Source organism: Uloborus diversus, chromosome 10 (assembly GCF_026930045.1).
Source record: "Uloborus diversus isolate 005 chromosome 10, Udiv.v.3.1, whole genome shotgun sequence".
NCBI classification, from domain to species: Eukaryota; Metazoa; Arthropoda; class Arachnida; order Araneae; family Uloboridae; genus Uloborus; species Uloborus diversus.
Window position 1 is genome coordinate 122,335,361 of NC_072740.1, and position 25,529 is coordinate 122,360,889.

Here is a 25,529-nt window from a genome sequence, read left to right on the forward strand (position 1 = left end):
ATTCATATAATGATTTGCAATAATTAAATTTAGCTTATTATTTAGTTTAAAATATGTTTTAACACAAAGAAGACAGTGATAAAAGTACATCAGTATCTGCTAAAGCAAAGAAGCTAGGAACATAAACTGGTTCCTTGCTCTGAAAGTTTGACTAAGAAGTAGGGCTGGTACTGCTATTACTTGAGAATTTTTACAGATTTTTTGCTTGACGTTATCCCAGTAAAACATACCATGTTCACATGTGCCCCCTTTTCCCCTACTACACAAAGTTAATTATGTGGCAGGATCCTTTTGATAAAATACTCCTTAGAGTCAGAGTTGGCAAAAACCCAGGTTTTTTTTAAGCCCATGGACCGAGGGTTTTTTGTGGTTTTTTTAAATAAAACCCAAAAAAACCCAACTAAAGTTGCGTTTTTTTGTCTTTTTTTTAGGGAAAATGTGGGGTACTTGTAGCATAAGTATATAAACAAAGTGCAAAAATTGTATTGGGGTAAAAAAAGCTAGAAAACTAGTTAAAATTCAGCGATTTCTGAAGAAAAGTATAAAAGACGAAAAAACCCAAGAATGGTGAAGTTTTAGATTTTTTAATTTTCATTATTACCAACAGTTAAGGCAAAGTTACTTCTTGAGTGATAAAATCTATTGTTCGTTTTTAATTATTATTATTTTTTTTTTTTGCATTTTACTTTATTGTATTTCATTTTGTTATGCAAAACTACTGTAGAACCTCAAGTAGTTTTAAAATCCCTTTTTACTGAATTCCAGCTTAATCAAGACATTTCTTTGAATTTTATGTTGCCTGTTTTTCTATTTCTGTGTACAGAGTAAGAAATATTAAACTTTTTCGTGAGATAATGAAAATACTGTACCTGTCGACCGTTTGAAAAATCTGTTCATTTCTAAAAAATGTACCTTGTCTTTATTCGAGATTTGTGATGTGTTGGTTAGCAGAAAATAATTCACATGAGAGCATTTTAACTAGATTAGTTTTCTCTGTACAATCTACAAATATTGAGAAAATCAGACGTGACAGGAGTTGGTCAAGACAATTCGAGTTATTTATTGACCAGTTAAAGAAAAAAGTTAAATATATTTATTTAAAATCTTTGAAGTATTTTTTTAATGCCGTTAAGAGTTAAGAAATACTATTAAAGTTCAAAATTCATTTTTTATGTTCATTGTCTGTGGTGAAAAACAAATAAAAAGTTTAAATTGTAAAAGTATTTAAATTAATTAATTTTTTTTAAAACATCTCAGAAAATTTAAAAAAACCCAAAAGTGGGCTAAATAATGGTTTTTTTTTAAATGGGTTTTTTCAAAAAACCCATTGGGTCCAATTCGGCCAACCCTGCTTCGAGTGGCGCCCAGTGGTGGCGCTAGGAAATCCCCGACAGGGTGGCAAGCTTGTCCGACAGGGGGGCAAAGCCAAATTTTAGTTTGCAAGATTCCCCCCCCCCTCCAATTCAGGTGATGAAGAAACTAATCATTCTTTGCGTCTAAGAACACGAATTCCCTATAAAAATTAAAAGCAAAAAATAAAAATTTTAAAATAGATAAAATGAAATATGTAGGGAAAAAAATTAAATTTAAAATGAAAAACATAAAACTAGGCTTTTGTGAGCAGGGTCATCGAGCGATCAATAAACTAGAAGTGTCTGAGAATCAGAATTTGACGAAAAATCTAAACATGATGTAAAATTATTATAAATGTGTGCTCAACATAGTTTTATGCAGAGAAAGAAACTTAACAACAGGAATTTAGTTGTGCGTGTAGAAATTAGGGGGGTCCGGGGGCTCTCCCCCTGGAAAATTTTCGAAATTGTAGCTCTGAAAACGAAATTTTAGTAGATCTGTAACGGTATTTTATAGGGAGTATGAGAGTCGAGGTGCACTCCCGAAAAAGTTTCAAAATTAAAGTATCGAAAACGCAATTGTAGGTCATGTTTGGTAACGTTAGGGTGATGGGGTTAGTGACCGATTAAGATACTGAGGGTTCCTCCCCCCCCCTCCTTCCATAATCAAACCCTATAAACACACAAATTTACGGGTGGAAACTCCAGGGCAAAAGGTTATAGTAGTGCTCATCCACTAGCTCAAAATATTTATTGGGGAGCAGAGAAACCCACATCTTAAGTAAACAGTAGAAGAGTAACTAATATTAAGTTAAAAAATTCAAAAGAAACTTGAGCCCGATGCCTAGCTTTATATTAAGATAAATATTAAGATAAACTTCGCGAGTCAGAACACGTATAAAATTAAATTTATTTATATTTTTTTTTATTATATTATTTTTCCGAGATTACTTGGGAAAGCATGGGAAAGGGAAAACGATCACAACTACTAAGTTTTGCTAGCGCAAAAGTAGAATCAAGAGAAAAAATTGAAAATCTTTTGAAGAGCCTAGTTTGCTAAAACCAATTACAAGTGAAATACTTGTTTGTTAACAAATAGAAACTGGAAACGGATAAAAATTTTGCGCTAAAAAATTAGAAAAGGAGCACATTTTTACGGTTTTTAACTAATTTCTATGGTAATAAAAGGTCTACATCGATTAGGCCTAGCTGGTGGTGGATGGAGCCGGCGAGCAGCCGGACTAATCAAATAAATAATCATGATAGTTTCATAGGGGCCGCAAACATATTTCATTCCTAGATTTTTAAAAATATCATCGTACAAATCACAGCTATTTGTAGGAAAATGTGTGGGCCGCCCAAGCATGTTTGAAATAGAAAATAAAAGTCAAAATGTAGTGAGCGAGATTTTAATTATTGAAATGAATAGTCTCACCAGTAGTTTTAAGCAGGACTGCGGAGTCGGAAGAAAAATGACCGACTCCGACTTTGGGAATTTTAGAGATTTCGACTCTGATTCCACAAGAACTGGCAGGGTTGCAGATTTTAAGGGAAAATGATCGACTCCGACTGTTGAATTTTTAAACCTTCGACTCCTGACTCCGACTTCTTTACCTCAAAATCAGTTTGACTTCAACTCCTCACAATTGATTCTAAGTTTTTGAATGTACAAAGCGAAAGTATTGTGTGTGTGTGTGCTTTGCGTAATCCCCCCCCCCCAAAAAAAAAAAACGAAACTTGATAATATGGTCGGTATCATGCTAAACTCAGTAACAAACGAAGGTGAAAAATCGGGAATCTCGTTTTTCAAATTGAATGGTTTGCCGTAGTACTTAAAAAGGGCTATTACTACAGTACACTTCCGATTATCCACGGAATTGAGTGGCCCAGGTATCGCGGATAACGAAAATCGTGGACAATCCGAAAAAGGTTTAAAACCAGAGGTAAAGAAGACAGAAATTATCTTTTGCTTGAAAATGATTGTATTATAAATAAAACGTGATACGTTTAAAAGAGATGCGGCATTAAAAATTATTTGTTTTTCAAGTTCTACAGAACTAGAATAAACTAGAATTTAAATCATGAGTAGGAACTTTCCGTCGACCTAAAACACTCAACAGCTCAGAAGTGAAAACAGTGACCACAACAAAAAAGATCACCCCAAACCATTCTCAATCGGAACAGGTGATAAGGAATGATACCAGACTTCCCTTAAAAACCGGTATATATTAATGTCTTACGCTCCTTAGGGGATAAACTAGGGGTCTTCAGTAAACACATGTGTTTTACCGAAATCAGCTGAACGTTTTCCCTTGAGGCACGTGTCAAAAAGAAGTTGATGACAATGCATAACGACTTTCACGTTTTTTGAGAAGGAGCACTTGTCGTGGGAAAGGGAAAAAAAAATCTAGGACGAATTGATTTCAGATCCTTGTTTTTGAAGAACAAAAATTTTCTCCACAAAAATTTAATTTTTTCTTTTTCTTTTTCCGAGACTTTCGCGGATAATCCACCCCGCAATAATCCGCTCGTGGATAATCGAGAGTTTACTGTACATCAAACAATAAGATTTACACTTAATGTTACTTACAAAAATTAAAACATTGAAAATAACTGAACGCGTCTGGTGGACAAAAATATTGTTTTGGCTCTCCTGAAAAGAGCCAGTTTTCACATTCGGTAGTTCATCATGGTGCCGACGATATTACGCCAGAAACAAACTTATTAAGTATCAAAGTGATTAACATTAATTGCACCAGTTTTCTCTTGTGTAAGATTTTTAATTTTTTTTAATTAACTATATACTTAACTTTTTTTATTTTTCAAATCTTTTGAAGCTTTTATAATTCGAAAATACATAACCATTAGTTTCAAACTTTTTATTTAGCCTGCCAGTTGAAATCTGTCATACTTTGAAATTTTAAGTTTTAATTCACTTTCCAGACTAAGGGGGGGGGGGGGGTAATGTAAATTCTAAGTCTTACCCCAAAGTTTATCTACATGGACCCTTTTTGCAGATCTACGGAGTCGGAGGGAAAATGGCCGACTCCAACTCAGGGACGGATTCAGACTTAACGGGGCCCTAAGCTATTTTAGGTATGGGACCCCTTTTGTAGTTTTAAAAACGTTTCTCTCGGTGGTGTAAGAGGTTTTTTTTTTTAATTTTTTTCTCCTTTACTCTGTCTGTCTCTTTCATCTGATACATATAGCAATATTTTTACTTTTTTGATCGTGCTTTAATATATATATATTTTTTTTTTGATGTACTTTTTTTGATTGACCTTCAGAGGGGAACAGTATCAAGAGAGTAACCCAAGACTCCGCTTTAAGTGCAGTATAGAATATCCCCAATTGTAGGGGGTCGGAGGGTTTCTCCCCTGGAGGAAATTTTGAAAAATAGATATAAAATTCTGCATTTTGAAACCTTATAAGATGTAGTTGGAACTACAAAAATATCAAGACAGAAATAGGCAAACAAACCTTTTTTTAAGTTATAAACTCTTTCAAAAATTAAGATAATACACAGTAAAAATTGTTTTTGATTCGCAAAAACCAATGACAGCAGTCGACAGAGAGAAACAGCGCGTGAAACGAAAAGACAACGCATTGCTTCTTGCTCACATTGGCTTTCGATACAATTAGTTTTTAATCACCCCTCCAACTCACCGACAAACAATTCAACTCCGGCTCCTTTATCAGTTCGACTCCAACTCTCACTCCGACCCCGCAATCATTGGCAGTGTTACAAGTATTGAGGGAAAATGAATCCGACTCCGACTCTTGGAATTTTTAACCTACAAATTCTGACTCAGACTCCTAACTCCTTGTCTCCAAAATTTGTCCAACTCCGACTGCGCAGCACTGCTTTTTTACACCATTTTAGTGCTTGAAAAAAAGCATATTAAAAAAAAAATAGAACATAGCTTGCAAAAAAAAAAAAACTTAAACAAGACTGAGTCTGGTATCAGTCTGTAAGTTGGTTTGATCGATCTCGAAAGAGCAATGTTGACTTTTGAACTGGACTTGGTCCGATCAAATGATTACAGTGGTCTAAGCTAAGCGCAGCTTTTTGAAGGTTTCACTTCAAGTTAGAAACACGAGTTTCGACTACATGATAACATCTGAATAAAATTAAATTTGGAAGAAAAATGTATGTTTCCAATTGCTTTTAACATTTTTCTCAAAAAGAACCCAAACCTGATGCATTACCCAACTCGACGTTTAATAATCCAATGATTGTTTAGTTGCGCCAAAAACCCGATGTTTAGTAAATCATTCTCATTTCTTCTTCATTCCCAGCAAAACTATTATGCAGCCTGCAAACAAGATCAATATAAGTTTTTGAGAAAAATGTATTTAAAACGTTAAACATCTATTTGCTTTTATTATATTAGTCCAAAGAATTTTTTTCCTGCATTTAGCATTTGCCGACAAGACATCATTACACTAAAAAATTAAAACATTAAATCTGCTTTAGTACACTTCCTTGTATAAGGTAAAAGGATCGTTTACTCATCGATATGTTTCGTTGGAGAATAATTCAACAATAATCAAATAAATTGTGAATAACTATAGTAATAACTTACTTGTAACTTCTGAGTGAAAATGAAAGATAATATTGCAATCATTTACCCAGAGAAGTACTTTAAGACGCATCAATGAGTGCGTCTGCACACTTGACATGCAGATGAAGAGCTCTTTAGCGAATGTAATAGAAAAGCAAACATCTTCGCAGCATGTTTTTTCTCCGATGACAACCTCCCCCCCTCCTCTCTTGTCTCCTTAGCTCGTCTTGTCTTGGCTATTGTCATTCGGTATGTATTTGTCTCGTAAATCCGATGACGACGCCTTAGGTCTGACCGGTAATCACCACTACATTCTGCAGGGACGGGGATGGTAACACCCTGAGGCCAAAGCCAGCTCATCGACACCCTGCATCTACAAACAGAAATTTCAAGGATCAAAACACACCATTTCCCCCGAAGCAATAGCTATACTTTGTCACCATCTGGACGACGTTATACGGACTCTTGCTAACCTTGCCTCAAAGGGGATAGTTTTTTTTTCCTTTATATATATATATATATATATATATATATATATATAAAGAGACTTCTACTTTTTTCTACTAATTTTTTTTTCGAGTTCATATATGAGAAAATATTTATCATTTACGATAAACGCCAAAGCAAACAGATTCCCCGACGAAATACTAAATTTTCCCAGACGGGGGGGCAAGACGTTTCCGACAGGGGGGCATTTGCCCCCCCTGCCCCTCCCTTGGAGCCACGTCTGGTGGCGCCGGAGCACGCCACTCTTTTTCACTTTCCAAATTGACTCTCTCATGAAATCACGCAAGTAGGTTCCGTTTTCCCCTGTTTTCTTCGCGCATTTGTTTCGAAACGTTAAAAGGGCCTGTAGTCCAGTTAACAGGTAGGCTTGCTTTGCAAAAGGTGGGGTATACGTAATTTTTAATTTGTAAACATTAGTGCCAATATGAAAAAAAAAAACGAGTTATCCAAGATAAACGATTCCGGAGGAAGTTTTGGGGGCCGAAAAACCAAGAAAATCTGTGACTTTTTGTTGGGTTTCCGAAATATCTCAGAAATGGTTGAGTTTAGAAAAATAATTTTGTATGAAAAGGATAAAATTTCTTACAACCTTTTCGTAGCGTTAAGAGCAAGCGCGTTACAACTTCTTGGGGGGGGGGGAGCTGAAATTTCTTTCCAACAACAAAATTAAAGTGCATATTAAAAAGCCACTAGTTGCATGACCTTAGAACTTGGAAATAATGTGTGTTTCGTGGCTGACGGAGAGGAAGAGTTTTATATCAATACTAAACCGTCATTTATGTTGAATTGTCAGAAATTTTTGCTTGTTAGTACCCTAACATTTAAATACTCTCAAAATGCACTTGCTGATTCTTAAGTAAAATGACACCCTTAATCCAAATCTTCCTACACCGTTTTCCCAATCGTTTTTATTGACAGTATCCCCATTTTCTCAGCTGTTATTTTTATTTGGAGGAGGAGGGGTGTAGCCGAGCATTATATTAACAAGTAACTTTCTTCCAAGGACATAGAGAGGCAAAAAGTTCAAAAGCAAGGATATTTGCAGCAAGGAGGGAGACTCATGGGAGTATTCCCCCCTAAAATATTTGAAAAATCATAAAAATGATGTCTTTCTGGATTTTTTTTTTCTTACAAATATTGCATTTTTGTTAGTTATAAAGTTGTAATCTGAATATTATATGCTGCAAATAAATGCGTGTACATGAATTCCAGTTACACAATACTGTACATCGTCTCTAATTGGAGTCTGATGAGGACTACATCTGGCAGACCAGAATTGCTAATGTGTGGCCGGTGGGGGGGGGGGGGGGGGTAGAAAAATGGGAAGCAAGAAACGAAAAATGTTGAAAAACTCTCGCAAAACTAAAGGATCCAGTAAAATTTTTATTAAAATACTTGGGGGCTACACCCCCTGTTTGTTTTGCTTACCAAAACCCGTTCGCAACCTGCGGTGACTGAATGCCGCTTGCGGCGGGTGACAATTGATGATTTTAATGCTTTTATCCCAGATGTCCTTAGGACATCCATGGAATGGTGATCTACTCAGGACCTGTGATTTCCAATCACTTGTCTCCGAGGAGAGACAGGGAGGAATGGTTTCCCGTGGATGTTTCAATGATGCCAGCCAGTATTGCCCTGGTAGACATTGAGGAGATAGGATTACAGACACGCAAAAGTTGATCTGGTACAGATGTGCATTATTTATAAGGAGTAAATGTCCCCCCCCTCCCCGGGTTTGAGGAAAACTGTCCATTTTCAAACAGCTGCAGAGAGCTTACTATTTATCATTTGAAACTGAGGAAACTGAAACGAATGGGGGGAGGGAGCTATCACTAAAAAGGGGTGGGTGATGGGGGGGGACTGTGATCAATTTTAGACTTGAGGGATCGTTTAACATTAGAATTAACAAGAACTGTGTCAAAAGCATTTTTTTTTTTTTGCCGCGCAGTGTTACTAATAATGCGATGTTTGTATATAAATGTGAATGATTAAATGTTAAGGTGCTAATAAGCAAAAATCGTAGACAATCGAGCATAAATGACGGTTTTAATATTGATAATGAACCCTCCCTCTCCGTCAGATACGATACACATTATTTCCATCCAAGGTCACACAACTAGCGGCGCTTTCATGCACTTCAATTTTGTTGTTGAAAAGCAATGCCGATTTTCAAGATGTTATACCGCGCTTGCTATTCATCATGCTACAAAAGTATCGTAATTGTAAAATTTAATCCTCTGTAACTGTTAAATAAGAGAATTTTCAAAACTTAACCATTTCTGAGATGTTTCGAAAAACCTACAAAAAGTCATAAATTTTCGTGTTTTTTCGGACTCAAAACTTCATATTGATCGTTCATATTGGATAACTTGCTTTTTTTTATATTGGCACTAATATGTAAAAATTTTTAAAAATATCTTCCCCACATTTTGCTCGGTACAATATATTCACTGACTGAACTACTAATACACTGAAACGTTACATAACACAAGCTGATTTCTACCCATGCACAGTCGGTTTTTGTGCATCAAGGGAGGATCTAACTCCCAGAAACTGGAACTCCGGATATTAAAATTTTCCGAATATGCACAGCGTAAAATTTCAAGTTCGTTTAAGATACTGAAAGCAACAACAGCACAAAAAAAAACCTATAAGGGAAAATCAAAAGGTTTGTTTTTTAAAACAGAGCGTTTTATAAAATAACAGTCACAAAAATGAAGAGGAAAAAAGCAGAAAAACCCATAACATTTCAACTTATACAAACATAGCGATCGCAAAAACGAACCATCCTTGTAAATAAATACGAAAATTGTTATTATTTATTTTCATTCTTTTACAACGTACTTGCTTCCCATTTTTTAAATATACTTCAACGCGTTTTTAAAATGATGCCGAGCCGAACATTTTGGTTTTTCAAGACACTAAGCAAGGAAAATGGCCAATTTCGAATGAATGAGTAGCAAAGAGATGAATAAGATTAAATGTTTGAACTAATTTCAATGAATTCATAACACAGACAAAAAGTAAATGTCGGAACAAGTAAGTTGGCAGTGTCTTGCATGATCGCTTTACCGATGTTTATCTTTTTGTTTACTGCTTGTTTCTCTTGTTTTCCTTCTTTTTATTTATTTCTTTATTTTTATTATTTATTTATTTATTTTTTTCGTTTAAGAAGGTAAGCTTGCAAAAGATGAAAGGTGCCCAATTAGTATGTTTGGCGGAAAAAAAAATAATAATAACAATAACAACATAAGTAAATTGTTCTTCATTTTCGGAGGAGTGGAAAATAAAAGACTTTGGGATTCAGTATACATGTAGACTCTCAATCTCATTGTGGAAAAATAATTCTTTTTTCATTAAAATATTCATTTTTTATAAGTTTTAGAGCCAATATTATTATTTTGTGTGGGGTGTTTTTCTTTTAAATTTTTGTAAAAGCTAGTGGAACAGTGGAAGAAGAAACCACCCTTCTGATCACTTTACTGACATAGTCTTTACTTGATTACTTGTTTGCTTTGTTTCCCTCTTTTTCCTCCCCTCCCCCCGCAAAAAAAAAAAAAAAAAAAAAAAAAAAAAAAAAAAATCATGTACAGCTTTGGCAGGCCAAAGTTATGTATTTAGTGAAAACTATGGTAATAATAGTAGTAATAAACTGTTTTTCTTTATTTTAGAGAGTTTGAAAATAAAGACTTCTGGTTTTTCGGTATATATATGTAGTTTATTATTCATTTTACATGAAATCATGCCCTTTATGAAAGTCATTGTGCCCTTTCTATATCGCAAGATCTTTTTAACAAGTTTAATAGACCAGCCCGCTTTAAATATATATGTGTGCGTGCGTGTGTTTTGATAGTTTTGTAAAAGCCAGTGTCAGTGGTAGGATAGCTTTCCCGATGTTATATTTTCTTGATTGTTTATTTATTTGTTTTTCTTACCGTTTTATTTGTTTTTTTTTTTTTTTTTATTTGTTAAGAAAAACTCGTGAAGGGTGGGAGATGCCTTAGCTATATATTTAGTGAAAAGTCGGTTGTTATTCTTCGGTCAAATAAGCAGCAAAATCTATCCATAAAACAAAACGGTTCACCTACCATCACCCATTGACATTTCAAGCATCCACTTCTAATTAAAACATAACATAATTTTTAAAGACGAAAGTCGATGTACGGTAGACATGAGTTAGTTGTAAGACACTCATTTTTTAAAGGAATAAATTAAAAAAAAAAAAAAAAAAAAGCCTCTCGATTTCACTGGAAAAGTCGATTTGATGTTAAAATAAAAAATTAAAAACCTTCTTTAACTAGCTTCTTCGATAAATTTATTTATTCGAATAAGAGTAAAAGGGATTAATAAAAAAAAAAAAACACTCCACTACATTTAACGCAACTTTGTTTCATTTCGTAAAAATAAATATTTAAAAGTAAACATAACATTTTTATGCGCAGAAACTACGACATATATAGTTGATGAAATGTGAGCCGCGGTAATCTACATACATAAAAGAGACGACGTAATAGTATACAAAAGGATTTCGACAGGCCTTCAGTGATCACTGTTTATGTTTATGGTTGGCGGAAGATGATTTATGTTTTGAGGGCAGGAACTTGGAAATGGGGTGTCTGAAGGTTGGTGCCACAAAAATAACGGACGTAAACGATTACTTTTGTTTCAGTAACGGTTGGTTATATTGGTGATATAGTTACAGCAATCATAATGCAGATACGGAACAAGAAATATAAAGGAATGTGACAGAAATTTAAAGGGCAGCAACATACCTGCAGTCGTCAAAGCGACATGTCTTCTACGGCGATGAAGCCCGTAAATGATTGAAGCTGCACACAGTACAATCAACACAGATCCGATAGCTATCAGAATAATAGCTGCTTCTCCTAGAGTATCAGAATTTGCCAAAGATGACGAAGAAGAAGGCTCTCCCAGCTGTATACCCATGACTGTTTTTTGTGTTAGCCCGTGTACGACTAACCCGCTGCCTTTCTTCCTCTTGCAAGAGTCGTCTGACACTTTTCTTAAAAGAGGGACAGATGGGAAAAGCTAGAGCAAATCGTTCTCTTTTTTTTTAGAAAGAATGCGGTTCATAGTATGTGCTGCCATCTATTAGCAGCGCAAAACATAATTCTAATATCAAAAGCGAGTAATGTCAATAGAGTTTAAAATGCATCATGGAAGATCAAGTTTTTAAACAAAAATTGCCCATTTGATTTTCCTTAATACAACTTTCACCTTTTTTTATTTCAACCACTCTGATTTGAAGAAAAAAAAACTGGTACATTAGAATGCATTATTTGGTACATCGCTTTTCTTCTCACAAACAGTTTGAAGGAATCCTTTTGCACATAGTATGCATATAGGGTCCTTTGATCTGTCATAAATCACTTGCACCCCCTGGCGTTAAAAAATTAAATAAAGATAAATTTGCGTCATATTTTTTTCTAACTAAAATTTTCCTTTTAATAATACTACTAATTAAATTAATAAACAATTTACAAAAACTTTACTTTTAAAACAATTAAAAAAACGCATCACGAAAAATACCAATCTTAGAGCGCCGGCAGAGGGATACAAGAGGCTGCTACTTTCACCGACAGCTTTAAAAATAAAATATACTTTTCTGAAGAAGGATATAAATACGAAATGCATTAACGAAAAAAAAATGTCATGAATATTTCTATAAAAGCCGGAGAAAGGGGATGCACGTTCGCCTTCCCTGGCTTTTAAAAACAAAATTTAATTAATTAAAAATGGACAACTGCAAAATATTTTTTAAAATTACAAAATGTATCACTAAAATTATTAACCCCTTTTTGATGCCCATTTCGTTGGTAGAAGGTACAAAAGGTGCACTTTCAGTCAAGGGCGTATATAAGGGAGGGGCTGAGGGGGCCCGGGCTCCCTCCAAAATCTGGATTTTTTTTTTTTTTTTTTTGCTAAAGGTAGTTAGTTATTTTTGGTTTAAAAAAAAGAATAATTATGATAGAGATAGTAAAAATTATAAAAAGCTAGATCAGAGATTTCCGAACTGGGTGCCGCAGGGGGAGGTGAGGGGTGCCGCGAAGGGACTATAGAATGCTGTGAGAAAATTTTAATTCTTCAAAGGGTGCCGCGCGAATCATTAAAGTTTGGGAACCTTGCGTTAGCTGGGCTGGTACTAGGCAATTGTGTTCAAAAGGGGTCAGGGGATCTGTACCCCTTACTCAAGAAAACAACGTGTCTTCGGAAAGTGAGATTATTTCAACAAAAAGAAAAGCAAATTATGTTGGGAAAAATATTTCAATTCTTCCAAAAAGATATCTTTAAATTTAATTTTTTTTAAACAAATGCAGCTTATTGCTTAGCAAATTCAGTTCCCCTCTCCACCCCCTCCTCTTTTTTTTCCTTCCTAGTCTGTCTGAAAAGAAGGGTCTTCAAAATGTTTCTCTGTTTAACTAGCGTCCCCAGCAAGACATTCAAAATAATTTTCAGTTGTTCGTTTGGAGTAATGATAGAAATTGACGTCCTAAAGACGCATTTATTTAGGCGTTTTTCAGATATCAATTTCATAACATTTCCTGAGGAGGGTCCCCGAACAAACACCCCTTCATTAAGGTTATTACAAAAAATAGTCTGAAATTGTGCCTTTTTAGATTTCAATTTTGAAAAGCTTCGGAAAAAGATCCCTTAAACCTCTCCTTTCGTCTAAACGTCTCCAAAGATGACATGAAACTGCGTTTTACCTTTCAGAGAAGGATTCTTAAGTTCTTCCTTTCCAAAGATGCCTAATATTAAAGAAAAAGTTTGAATTGCTTTTGAAAAGAACCAAAGAACCTTAAAATTAAAGAAATTAAAAGTTACTGACTATTTATCAGTTTATTTCGTCCAACACCTCATATTTCTTTCACCCCCCCCTCACCCCATTTTAAAGTATTTTTTATTTTTCTTAGTCGGTCTAAAAATATGAAAGTTTTCAAAATGCTACACTTTGCAAGCCCCCTCCATCCACTAAAACCATTAAAGAGCTTCTCAAACCTCGTTTTCAGGGCTTCACTGTCAAAAAATTTTCAATAGACAATACGAAACACTTTGCCTTCTGAAAGTATCGAAAGTCGTTTAAGATTGCTTTTATGGAGCTTCAATTTCGAAAAACGACCGAGCCCCTATAACGTTACCAAATATGGTCCACAGTCACGGTTTTAAGACTTCAATTACGAAAAAATTTCGGACGGAGGGTCCGACTGCTCCCGTATGATATCTGAAAGTGAAAAAACTCGTTTCGAAAAATTTAAGATGGAGAGCGTTCAAATCCCTCTATCTAAAATCACTGAATATTTCTTTGAAACTTCGTTTTTTAGGACTTAAATTTCAAAATAGTTTTTAGGGAGAGCCCCAGAACTGCCCTGCCCGTAACATCAATGAAGTTATTCCGAAACTACGTTTTTAGAACTCCAATTTCGAAAAGTTGAGCGGAGGGGTCGTGGATTTCGTTCTATTAAAAAAAAAAAAAAAAAAAAAAAAACAAGCGAGGGCAACTTTAAAAAGCCCCATTCCTTTCATTACACTAACGTTAAAAAATATAGCCTCTAACGGCGTTTTAAAGATTTCAATTTCTAAAAATTTCCGCAGAAGACCGCCCCCTCTCCCCCCCCCCCCGATTTTTTACTCCCCATAGCATTCCAAAAACCATCTAGAACTGCGTTCTTAGAATTATAATTCCAAAAAGATTTCCGGGGGAGAACCCCCGGACCTCCCTCCACCCCCTCCCACCGAAAGCGAGAATTTCTTAAGAGTGCCCTCCTATCAATATTTTTTGGTTGCGCCAATAGGTGACAGTATGAAGTCCTTGCCTCACTTCGAAAAAAAGATCAGGGCAATGTTGCTACCCCCTTCAAAAAAAAAAAAAAAAAAAAAAATTGAAATTACAAAAAAAGTGGGGAGGGGGGAGCTAATCTGGTTATATGGGCCCTCTCCAAAATACAAACATATATACGCCACTGCTTTCAGTCACCCCCCCCCCCTACCTCCACCACCACTTTAAAAATAAATTAATTTAATTAATCAAAAAATACAAACTCCAAAATATACTAAAAAAGCTACAATACATATCACGATAGTTATTAATCTCTTGTTCATAAGGGATGCAAGTCACAAGTACACGTGTTCCATTTTAATCCAACTAAAATTGCTCACTTACTACTCAATAATATCATAAAAACAACTATGGGTAATTCTCCAAAAACCTGACATTTTCCAAACATAATTTTTTTTAATGAAAATTCTTAAAAAAATCTGAAAAAAAAAAAAGAAAAAGAAAAAAAAGGAAATTATATTTACTCTATGTTAGGAACTTACTTTGAGAAAAATAGAGGGAACTCACTTTAACTATGCTGCACCCCTCCAAACATGGCGTCAAATTTTTTCACACAGCAATGACCAGTACAATCACAAGCATCACCAGGAGAATGACAAAATGAGTTTCATCAAAGACTATGAAAAATTTAACTATAGTAATAAAGAAATAATTGTAATCTAAATCAAAAAGTATGTAATTGCATGACAAAACAAAATCCATATCAAGCCTCCCTTAACGGACACTCCCAAACAGAGAACAACTCCTCGAGTCCCAGTCCCTTTTTATAGGCTTTTTCATATTATTCACTCTAAATAGCTTACACTTCGAATAATGGGCAGTTATTTTAACAAAAGATTTTTTTTCAACTGGTATACTAAAATTCGAAACCAACAAATTAATAACAATTTTCGCATTAAGTTCCACTGTTAGTTATTTCTAATTCTCTAATTTAGAAAAGTTTTTCTGACTCTAGAAAGTTGTGCTCGAATTTATCTAAGTCAGAAATTTAAAGCAACTTCATTTACCTATTCGAGCAACATTAAAATTACAAAATTTATAACCAACAAATCTCTTTTTGAATGATTCGTCTGAACAAGAAAAAAAGAAAAAATAAACAAATAAATATAATTTTACTACTGCTATTTTATTTATCGTTCTCTTAATTCAGATTTTCTCTTGTTTCTTTTAATCATAATCTTATTTTCTAACTAATGCATTGTAAATAAATTTTGTTCTGCTTCATGTATTACTAGTGCTTTATAAATAAACCTTTTAATTCAATTACACACTCTGAGTAGAGTTATTTTTTTATCTGTTACGTTAAACAACAATGTTGTCCAGGAGAATGACAGCAACAATGTTACATTCCCCATTTTTGAACTTCTGAATTTTAATAAGAACAGCAGACAAATCATATTTACAAAATACTCAAGAATCCAGCCAAATGGTGATAATAAACAGTGTTGTAGGACAGCAGATTAAAAATTCCTTCTTTTTAAAAAAATCTATACTAATAATATAAATTTGAAGAATTCGTTTGTTTGAACACGCTAATCTCCGGAACTACTGACTCAAATTGAAATAGTCTTTTTGTGTTGAATAGTCCATTTATTGAGGAAGGCTATAAGTTTTTTTTTTTTTTTTTAATCAGATTGACCGAAATATTTGTAATTGCAAATTAAATACTTAATTGTTTAGTTCTATGAATTCCTAATACAGTGAAACCTCCCTTAACGGACACTCCCGAATAACGGACACCTCTAATTAACGGACATTTTTGCAAGTCCCAGTCCCTCAATATAGGCCATTCCATGTAATTCACTCTGAATAATGGACACTCCGAATAACGGACAGTTATTTCACAAAAAATTTCCCTTGCGAACGTAGCACTTCCGGTTTTTTTTTTTCTCTTTTCACAGAATATCTTAGTAACTGCTTGCCTTACAAAGCTTTTCATCCTCCACAATTGATATCCCCCCCCCCCCCGTCATTTCCTTATCACTGTTTCTTGGAAGGAATTAAAGGGTGGTAATGGCAGAAGCAGCGATTGGGGCTTAAAAGTTGGGGGCAGAAAAAAAAAGAACTAAAAGACATGGTACTTTTTGCGAGCAGCAAAAAATGAAAAAGAAAAAAAAAGTCATAATTTTGTTACGGCTAGTTTTGAGAGTGTTGAAGCAGATAAGTGAAAACTGATGTCAGTCTAACAATTAACGTACGTTTTTCTTAAGATTTTAATGAATTTTATACACAATAACTATTCAAAAGTTAAGATAAAAAAAGGGAAACTGGGTGCTTTTTCTAACTGGGGCTCTCGGGAGATGCAATTGAGCAGACCAGCGCCGGTAGTAGTCGGCTTTATGGCGCCGCGGTTTCGTTGGGTTGTTTAATTTTTAGACATGAAAAAGATTTGCCCGTATTCAAGGTCATATTGCCAACTGTCAATAATGCAATAGTGATACTCCAGATAAAATAAATAAATTAACCATAAAAAGTAGAGAATTTTCGGAAGCACAGAAATACAGTAAAGAATTGAAAAACTTTTTCATGAGCAAAGGGGACACTGAAAGACTTGCTAAGGTAAATGATTTAAATATTTATATTGAGAAACAGGTTTGTAATGCAAAAAAGAGATGTCAAACTGTTTTAACTGATTACTTTAGTTGATTAAATGCTTTTTAAGACAAGTGTGGGCTGTCAGTATACCTTTATTAAGAAAAAACAGATTAATTACTCTTGACGTAAAATGTAGTAAACCTTTCGCAATTGTTTCGATTGTGATCTACAAAGGAAACTACAGCCCACTTTGAAAAAGGTAAATTAAGTAGTTCCTCCTAATAGCGGACACCTCCCAATAACGGGCAAAACTTCTAGTCCCTTGACTGTCCGCTATTCGGAGGTTTCACTGTATATGGCGGGGTAAGTTTATTGCTACGAATTTTCAATAGATAGCGGCAGTGTTGATAGCTGCAAGGAACCATTCCGCGCGGCTCAGACGCTACGCTATTGTGAGACTGTAGTGGTCAGCAAACTAATTTTTGAATGCGTTTTTTTTCTTTTCTTTTCTTTTTTTTTTTTTTTATATTCAGGTATTTTAAGGTTTTTCCTCCCCCTTATTTCTTCAACGTATGTGTTTGTTCTTATAGTTGAAGATTGTTTCTAAGTAAATAATTTGATTTGTCGTATTATTCGATTGTGATTGTTCTTTATAACGTTTTTATAGTATTTCATAGTACTGTTTATTTGCCGAAACATTTTAAATTGCACAAAAAAAAAAAAAAAAAAAAAAAAAAAAAAAAAAAAAAAACCGCTTTATTTGCTAAAGAGCAGGGTTAAGGTAGAGTGGTTGCTTCGCGCGTTAAGCGATGAACATACAGTTGAAGGATTCTTTTGAGTTTAACAGCTACTGTTAATCTTTTTACATGTTTCGGCGAATAGTTTTACATTCCAAAAAAAATTTAATAGTTTTTTTGAAAAGGTGTGTACGCATTTTAGTTGAAGAAAAATTATCATTTCACATCAGAAAGGGGTAGAGGGGCAAGGATTTTTTTTATTCAACGGACTTCCTTTAAATTTTTAGCAAGGGCATCGCCGTGAAGGTACTACTTGTCTATAATAATTGAACTCATTTATAGGCCAGGAAAATCACATGAAAACCTGAAGACAAACTTTAAAATGATGTATTTTAACTATTTAAATTATTAAATTTCTTTAAGGAATGTTATTTTGCATCTTTAAGTATGCATATTTTAGAACAACAAATTAAATTTGTGGAATGTTGATTTAAAATTTTTAAATAATTTAATTACATTTGAGAAACGAATTGGGACGCGCCAAAAGAGTGACTTGTAGAGTGATTTTGTAGGAAAAAATAAATGAGCTATTGTTTTAATAAGAATGGAACAATATCTGAAAAGTTATTTCTAACTATTAAAAAAAAGAAAAAGATTTCTAGGTCAAACAATTCTCCTGTTAGGCTCCAGGGACATAATATTGTTAGAGTTTATGAGAATTAAACGTATGTCACGAGTTACGGCGGCTCGCCGCTGCAATTAGCAAAACTCTGGTGCAAAAATTACGACTTGAAATGAATAAATCATATGATGCTAGTATTTAATTATAATCATCAACAAAATAATCATTCAACGATTAGGTCAGAGTTCTAACTATGATTTTCATTCTCTTTTCAAATTTAATTTTCTTAATTAAATAATTTTTGCACTATTTATTTATTATTATTATTATTTTTTTTTTTTTTTGGTAATTTTATATTTTTAACGCTTAATATTCCGTATATTTGTAGTGTTTCTTAGAATAAGTTTCTCCTTCCAGCAGCACCACACTTGAATTTGTAGAATCCGATTAAATTACATGCCGAGACAAAGGCTGCAGTTAGCATCTTCCCTGGATCATCAGTCATTATGATCGCGATTCGCGAGTTACGAAAACGTGTCAGAATTTGAGGTCATACATTAAAAAAAAAAAAAAAACATGTGATCAGATAAATAAAACTTATAAGTTAAATAATTTTAACAAAGATGGAAACATATCTTCGTGTTCGCATACATATAGAAATAAATAACTAGTTAAAACTAAGTAAATAAATAAAAATAGTTAAAATGTTTTTAAAACGAGCTGATGTGTGCATCACATGACTTCCTTTTACTCCAATTTAATGTCATTTTCTCATTATTGGCAGTTTTAATGTGATTCAATAGTTTACTCTCTAAATATCAACAACAGTGGCCAAATTGAAACCAGATTAAAAAAAAAAAATCGCCAAATTTGCCGCCAAGTGTGCGACAAAACTTGGCGACCAAAAGACTGGCGATATATCGCCAAGTGTCCGCCATATTATAGCACCACTTGAGTTTACATCGAAATTAACAATGATTTCCCCCTAAGAAGGGACAAAAAACCCCCTTTGGAGCATCCGAATGCAACCAAAAAGGGAGGTGCACAGCTAGACCCCATTAGGAGTCTACGTACCAAATTTTAACTTTCTAGGACATTCCGTTCTTGAGTTATGCGACATACATACACACATACGCACATACATACGTACATACAGACGTCACGAGAAAACTCGTAATTAACTCGGGGATCGTCAAAATGGATATTTCGGGTGTCTGTACGTTCCTACGCATCTATCCACGTGTGGTCGGGTTGAAAAAAAAACCAACATTGATTCGGGGGTGAGTAAAATAGAAATTAAGGCTGATTTTTGAGTGAAAACTTTTTCGCGAATACAATACTCCCTTTTTTGTAAAAGGAAGTAAAAAGTAACAAAAAAGCTAAACAAGGTTTTTTGAAATTCCAAGGCATAGCTCTAGAGAATTATACAACTTTTCAGTTTTTTTCTCGCTTCTACATGCACATTTTTGTACTAATAGCCAAGCATTCGACATTACTATGGAATGCTGAAAAGCACGAATTTGCCAACTTTTGCTCCTTAGATGAATATTTTCAAAGCTTCATATCAGAGAAAAAATTGCTAATTGTTGCATTAATGCAGCAAGCATGAAAATACAAATTTTATATTGATACTAGACGCCAGGGCGGCTAGTATTGTTTATTGTTCAAAATCTGTGGGTTTTTTGCATTTCTAAACTGGTATCCTTTTTCCCGTGCAGTGCTAAAACTGTAGATATTATCCGCGAAGCCCATCCTCTGTTCCCATCCCCTGCCTCCGCTAATCCCGGAACACAGGGGATGGGAGATTTTTTTCTCTGAATTATCACTAATTCACACTTATTATTTAAAGTAAGTAAAGTAATTTAAGCAATAGTAATGTTTTCGAAAACCATCAGCAGTTTTTACTAGCTAATTTTATATCGAGCAATACTAGTATCTGTTATAGATTCTACTTTTTTAGTTGTTGCTGACTCTAAATCCGCATATTTGGTACACTAAACTTGAAACAAATCGATGCAAGAAGATTTTTTTAGACTCAACTGCAAATAATAATGTTTTAACCATCAGGACACAATAGTTCATCAATTGCAACCACAGGAGATGAAAAAAATTTAAAGTCATAACCATATAGGGGAGGAGTGGGTACAGTTACGGATCTAGGGCTTTAGGTACAGTGAGACAGGGAGAGTAGAGAGACAATAGCAACAAAAATTCTGTTTGGATATTTCCAGCCTGGCAAAACTTTTGAAGAAAAATATTATAGAAAAAAGTTTGCTTTCAAGTATCATGTAAGGAAAATAACTATGTCATCATAGTTTAAACCTTTCGAAGAAAAATATCTCCATTGTTTGCTGTAGTTTCTAATCTGTTAGATAAACTATACAGATTGGTGTTACTATTCTTGCATTTGCCAATGAACTGAAGTTCATTTTAGCAGTATAATGATGTTAATTTCCTTTGCCTAAGAATGGCAGACACTGAGTTTATATTTTGTAATGAGGGAATAGTGAAACACCATTAATTCGTTGCTCATTGCTCCCGTGCAGCAGTGTTTCTTTCAGACCTTTTGCTCCACGGGGGGGGGGGGGGACACTTTGAAAGTTTGGGGGGACAAGAGCGTATTTAAGGGGGGTGAGCTACTTTTAAGAGTTCGAAGGGGTCAAGGTCGTATTTAAGGAGTGGGACACGCACCCTCCTCCCCCGCCCCAATAAATAAATTAAAAATTAACAACTCTAAATAATTTTATAACTTTAATTTGTGAAGTTGCCTTCATGTTTGTCTTGCCCGCCCCGCCTCAAATAAATCCTTGTATTCATCCACAGGCGGCACGATATGAGTTTCAAAAACCACTCCTGGTTCATATATCGTTCCCATAAAAATGTAACAGATCAAAAGACTGACAGTACTGCAATATTATGAAAAACACAGATTTTTACTTGAAAAAAATGTAATGAAAGTATTTCTTATTCATTAAAATGTGTTTAATGTCAGTCTAATCGAGAAAAATATGAAGTTTCTTATTGACGGTCCTCCGTTACACAGCAAATGCATAAGAAAATATTAAATTATAAAACACGCAACAAAACATGAATATCATGCAATAAAAATTATTCAAAACTAAGCACTTATACAGAAATAAATATTCGTTGAATTGCTCCTTCTAAAGTCGAATTTTGTTTCATTAAATTGTCTTACAATTTCTGAAACTGGTAATAACATATAATAAAATAAAAATTGCATATAGTGAAGAAAAATAACTCTCACTAAGTTTCTCGGGAAAAAAAAAGACAAGGAAAACGATTAGGAGTCCGGATTATGTACACTAAAAAATTATGAAAAAATGCATGCATATGCACTAAAAATACTTAAAATATTCACTAAAAGCTAGAAAAAAAAAGCTAAAAATGAAAAAAATATTTGTCTTTTTTTTTTTTTTTGAATTTACGAACTTTCCATATTGATTGATACTTGATTTAATTGCATAAAAACCCTGAATTCGGCATTTTTTGCATTTACGAAAGAACTTTTGCTGCAGTTAAGTCTTCAATTAAGGACCAGATTATATGTCAGAATGTGCGCGTATTATTTTCTTTAGTGTTAAGTTAACAAAGTTAAATAAAAAATCGGGAAAATAATGAGATTTTCGATTTCTTTTCGGAAAGAAAAAAGTTCGGAAACTTTATCCCCTGACCATAGGGTGATTCCCCCCCCCCCCAATTTGAACCTCGTTTTTTGTACAAAATTGCTTGATTAACACACTAACATATGCGGTATTAATTTCAATTCAAGAGCGTAAAATTCTTAAAACTCTCAACAAAGTGATTGTTTGATAAGAAAATTTCGGTAGTCACCCAAAATTCGGCATGCTATGCGAAATCCAAAATTGGTGTTGGTCCCGTTGCTGCCTGACTTCAAACCCTATACTGTACTTACTTTTAACTATGCAGTAAAATATAGATAAATAAAAGTTAGGTCCCCCCTCCTAATTTTCCAAAAAAACATCGGCCTTACATCGGCATTTAGATGTTTTTCAAGGCCGATGCCGATGGCTAAATTTTTGGAACCATCGGCGCCGACGCATCGGCCTAGCCCATGCATCGGTCGAGTCCTACTTATTACATTTTTGAAGTTCAAACTGATGTATAGCATTCTTTGCTGTCAGTCTCCTATACGTACATCATTTCTATTTTTAATTTAAAAAAAAAGCAACTTGTAGTGTGTAATTGAATTTATAGGTTGGAATAGAAAAATAACGTCCTTTACCTCAAATATAACACTGAACCTAGGTAGGCCTTTTATAAGGAAAATGTCAAACTGCTGGCGCAAAAAAAAAAAAAAAAAAAAAAAAAAAAAAAAAAGCACTCTCCTAATAGCGCAAAATATGCTACTCTTCTGGCGCGCATAAAAATGAAAATAAAAAAGTCGTTCTCCGGCATTATTTTTAAAGCAAGCACTTATTTTTTTGGAATAGAAGGATTTATTATATTTCCAATTCTTCGAAAGTATGAGCAATATTTGAATTTAGAAATAAAATGTTTTGAAACCAAATGATCTTCATACAAAATATCTTGATCTGTAACGAAAAGTTCATTAAGGTAAAACCACTAGCAGTTGACTAGTTGACACTGCACTACTGTTGTGGGCAGGTAATGAGCAGTAACTGCAGGGGCAGTATTTTTAATTATTTTGCATTTTTGCCATCTATTGTGCGTTAGCTTTATTGTAGATGCTTGCTTATTTGGTTTCCGCTGAAAAAAAGCGTCGAATTTCAACATTTCCCTGTTACTCGTAGTATTGAATTCCTAACGCGTTTCTTCAAATATCTCGAAACCTCATTTCTGCATATACTGCCGTTTACCTGTCCCTGGTAGACTAGTAGTTGACACGTATAAAGCAAAAATAAAATAACGAGAGAAACACAGCTGAAGACCAGCTAAGTGTAAGTTAAAAGGCAACTATTGCAAATTTAAACACCAAAAAATAATTTTGGAATTCTTGCAGTTTCATAAAATCACAGTTTTTTTTTTTTAATACTTTATAAGTGTCAATTGCTATCACAGGTGTCACATAATGGTAAGTACATCAAAAAAAAAAAAAAAAGAAAGAAAGAAAAATAAGAAAAAGTAATTCTAAGAAGTAAAATGAATAAATATAACAGCATGTGATATTATGATCTACTTTGTATCAGTGGAGTCTGTGCCTAGAAATCAGGATCCGATTTTCTTAAAACGAAGGAATAAAGTCCTCCATTTCCAGAGAAAAGAAGAACAAAAGCCCTATATGCTTCAGAAAATAATACATTTCAATGAAATGTTCCCGACTTCCAATAAATAAATCCGAGCCCTGAGCGGAATTTGATTTCTTTTCAGCAGTCAACCGCGAAAGCGAAAGTGTTCCCTCCCTCTTTTTGACCACAGTGAGGGGGCCCCGTGGCAACATTAGCGTACCCATTACGCCCAGCGCGGAAGGTAATTTATTTCAAAAACGATTCAAAACTGCTATTTGATATCGGCGTTGACCTCTCCCAGCAACTGATAGAGTCCAGTCGCGTTCAATCCAGGTTCCGATGATGGATTGAGGACGGAAGTGGGGATTTGGACTCGAAGCTTCGGGTCAAAAGGACTCGCCGTAATCAAAATCGAAATTTAGAAATTGAATTTGATTCTTCATGAATCTTTTTCTTCTCTTCTAGCGTTTTCTTTTTTCAATTACACTTCTTTTTTTCTTCGATGGGGTTTGTATAGAATGGTATTATGAGAGCTGAGTGACTTTCCCCCGTAGTTGAGTTGCGCTTCCAGATGCATTGGCTATTGATGTCCATTATGTCCAGCGTAAGGTCCCTGGATTAAGGGAGCTGACTCATCCACCATTTTGGTTCCAAAACTCCAACTACTAGTAAGTGTACCAGAACCGTATTTAACGTAACAGTACTGTTAAAACAGCGGCTCTCATATGGCACCTTTTAAGGTAAGACATAGGGCCAGCAGCTCTCCCTTAAGGGTGCCAAATAGCCCCTTTAAAGGTGTCATAAGGATGTCTGAAGTTGCCATAGATAACCAAATGGCACCTTTAAGAGGTAGCCACTGGTGCTACAACGTTTCACTCAAAAAGGTGCCATATGCAACCCGCAAAGGTGCCCCGCATTTTTAACAGTGTGGTTACTAAGCATTAGATTTGTTGCTTGAGGGAAGTTTGATTATTTTATTCCTTAAAAAGAGAAGATTTCATTCATTCAGCTATAAAACATGTGAACTATTAAAATCTAATTGTTTACAGATAACATTTCAACGATAAGCAGTATCTGAGTACACAAAACCGGTTAACTCGCTTCGCTTGATTTGCTCAAAGTGGCGTTTTACTAAACTTTTCATCAGTTATCTTGCGACGTAGCAACCAGCAACTTTAATGACGTATTTTCAAATACTTGAAACAAAGCTGTATCTAACCCAGGTAGCACACGTCAAGTTTAATAAACGTATTAAAATGGTTGTCACAACGTTGATGACGATTATAAACCGTTTATAAATCTAATTGTGTTACCTGGGCAACGCTGTCTTGGAACCAAAATGTCGGATTGCTCGGTCTGGCCTCTAAAACGGCTCTAGTCCAGCGGAATGTCCACCAGATGACGCAATCACTAGCATTTAAATAATTGAGCGGAAGTTTCGAGGGATACGAGAGAAAAACTTTTCCATTAAGAGCTTCCTCGAGCGCTTGATTTTACTGACCACTCTTAAAAATGTTTAGTTTACGACGGATCGCTATAAACCACTATTCGGGCATGAAACCCTTTCACATTTGAATTTCATTTCTTACTCTTTCTCGGTCGCTTGCAGAAACTTCTTTGACTTCATTTTGGTTTTATGTTTCACTCAATAAAGGATTTCTTTCTGGATTTTACGGTCTTCAATACCCAGAAAATTGCTTTTACTGGTCTAACCAAAAGAAAATTTTCAATATTTAATTGGTGTGGAATGATTTTTTTCGAAGAATCCGGTTCACGAAGTATCTGTTATACGTCGCATAAATGTATCCATCGAAGCTTCTTTCTTTTTTGCTAAAAAAAAGAGCATTTTTACGGCACTTGACAGTATTTTAAAAATTGTATATTATTTTTAAGTGCTAAAATTGCTCTATTGTTGAATTATTAAATTATCCAATTAATATTAAAACGAAAACAAAAAAAAAATTTGTTTGAATTCATTGGTTCCTAAGAACAAGAAATTAAATTTTATTTCTAAATAAAACATGAACTTGTAATTTCTAACAGCTTTGAACCAAACATGTAAGCACAAAAATGGTTTTCTCAAACCCTATCCTCTTTCTTGAAAATTTGTATGCCTTTACTTGAC

The 25,529-nt window shown here is 34.4% G+C and overlaps 1 protein-coding gene across 1 annotated transcript in view; it reads right to left on the reverse strand.

Moving 5' to 3' along the window:
- The window catches only part of LOC129231471 (uncharacterized), a 37,139-nt gene extending 25,708 nt beyond the window's left edge, over positions 1-11,431 (reverse strand). Inside the window, exon 1 of the mRNA XM_054865796.1 lies at positions 11,197-11,431. Coding sequence (XP_054721771.1) covers positions 11,197-11,371 — 175 coding nt within the window. The 5' untranslated portion in view covers positions 11,372-11,431. The remainder of the gene's footprint in view (positions 1-11,196) is intronic.
- Positions 11,432-25,529: the final 14,098 nt, after the last annotated feature.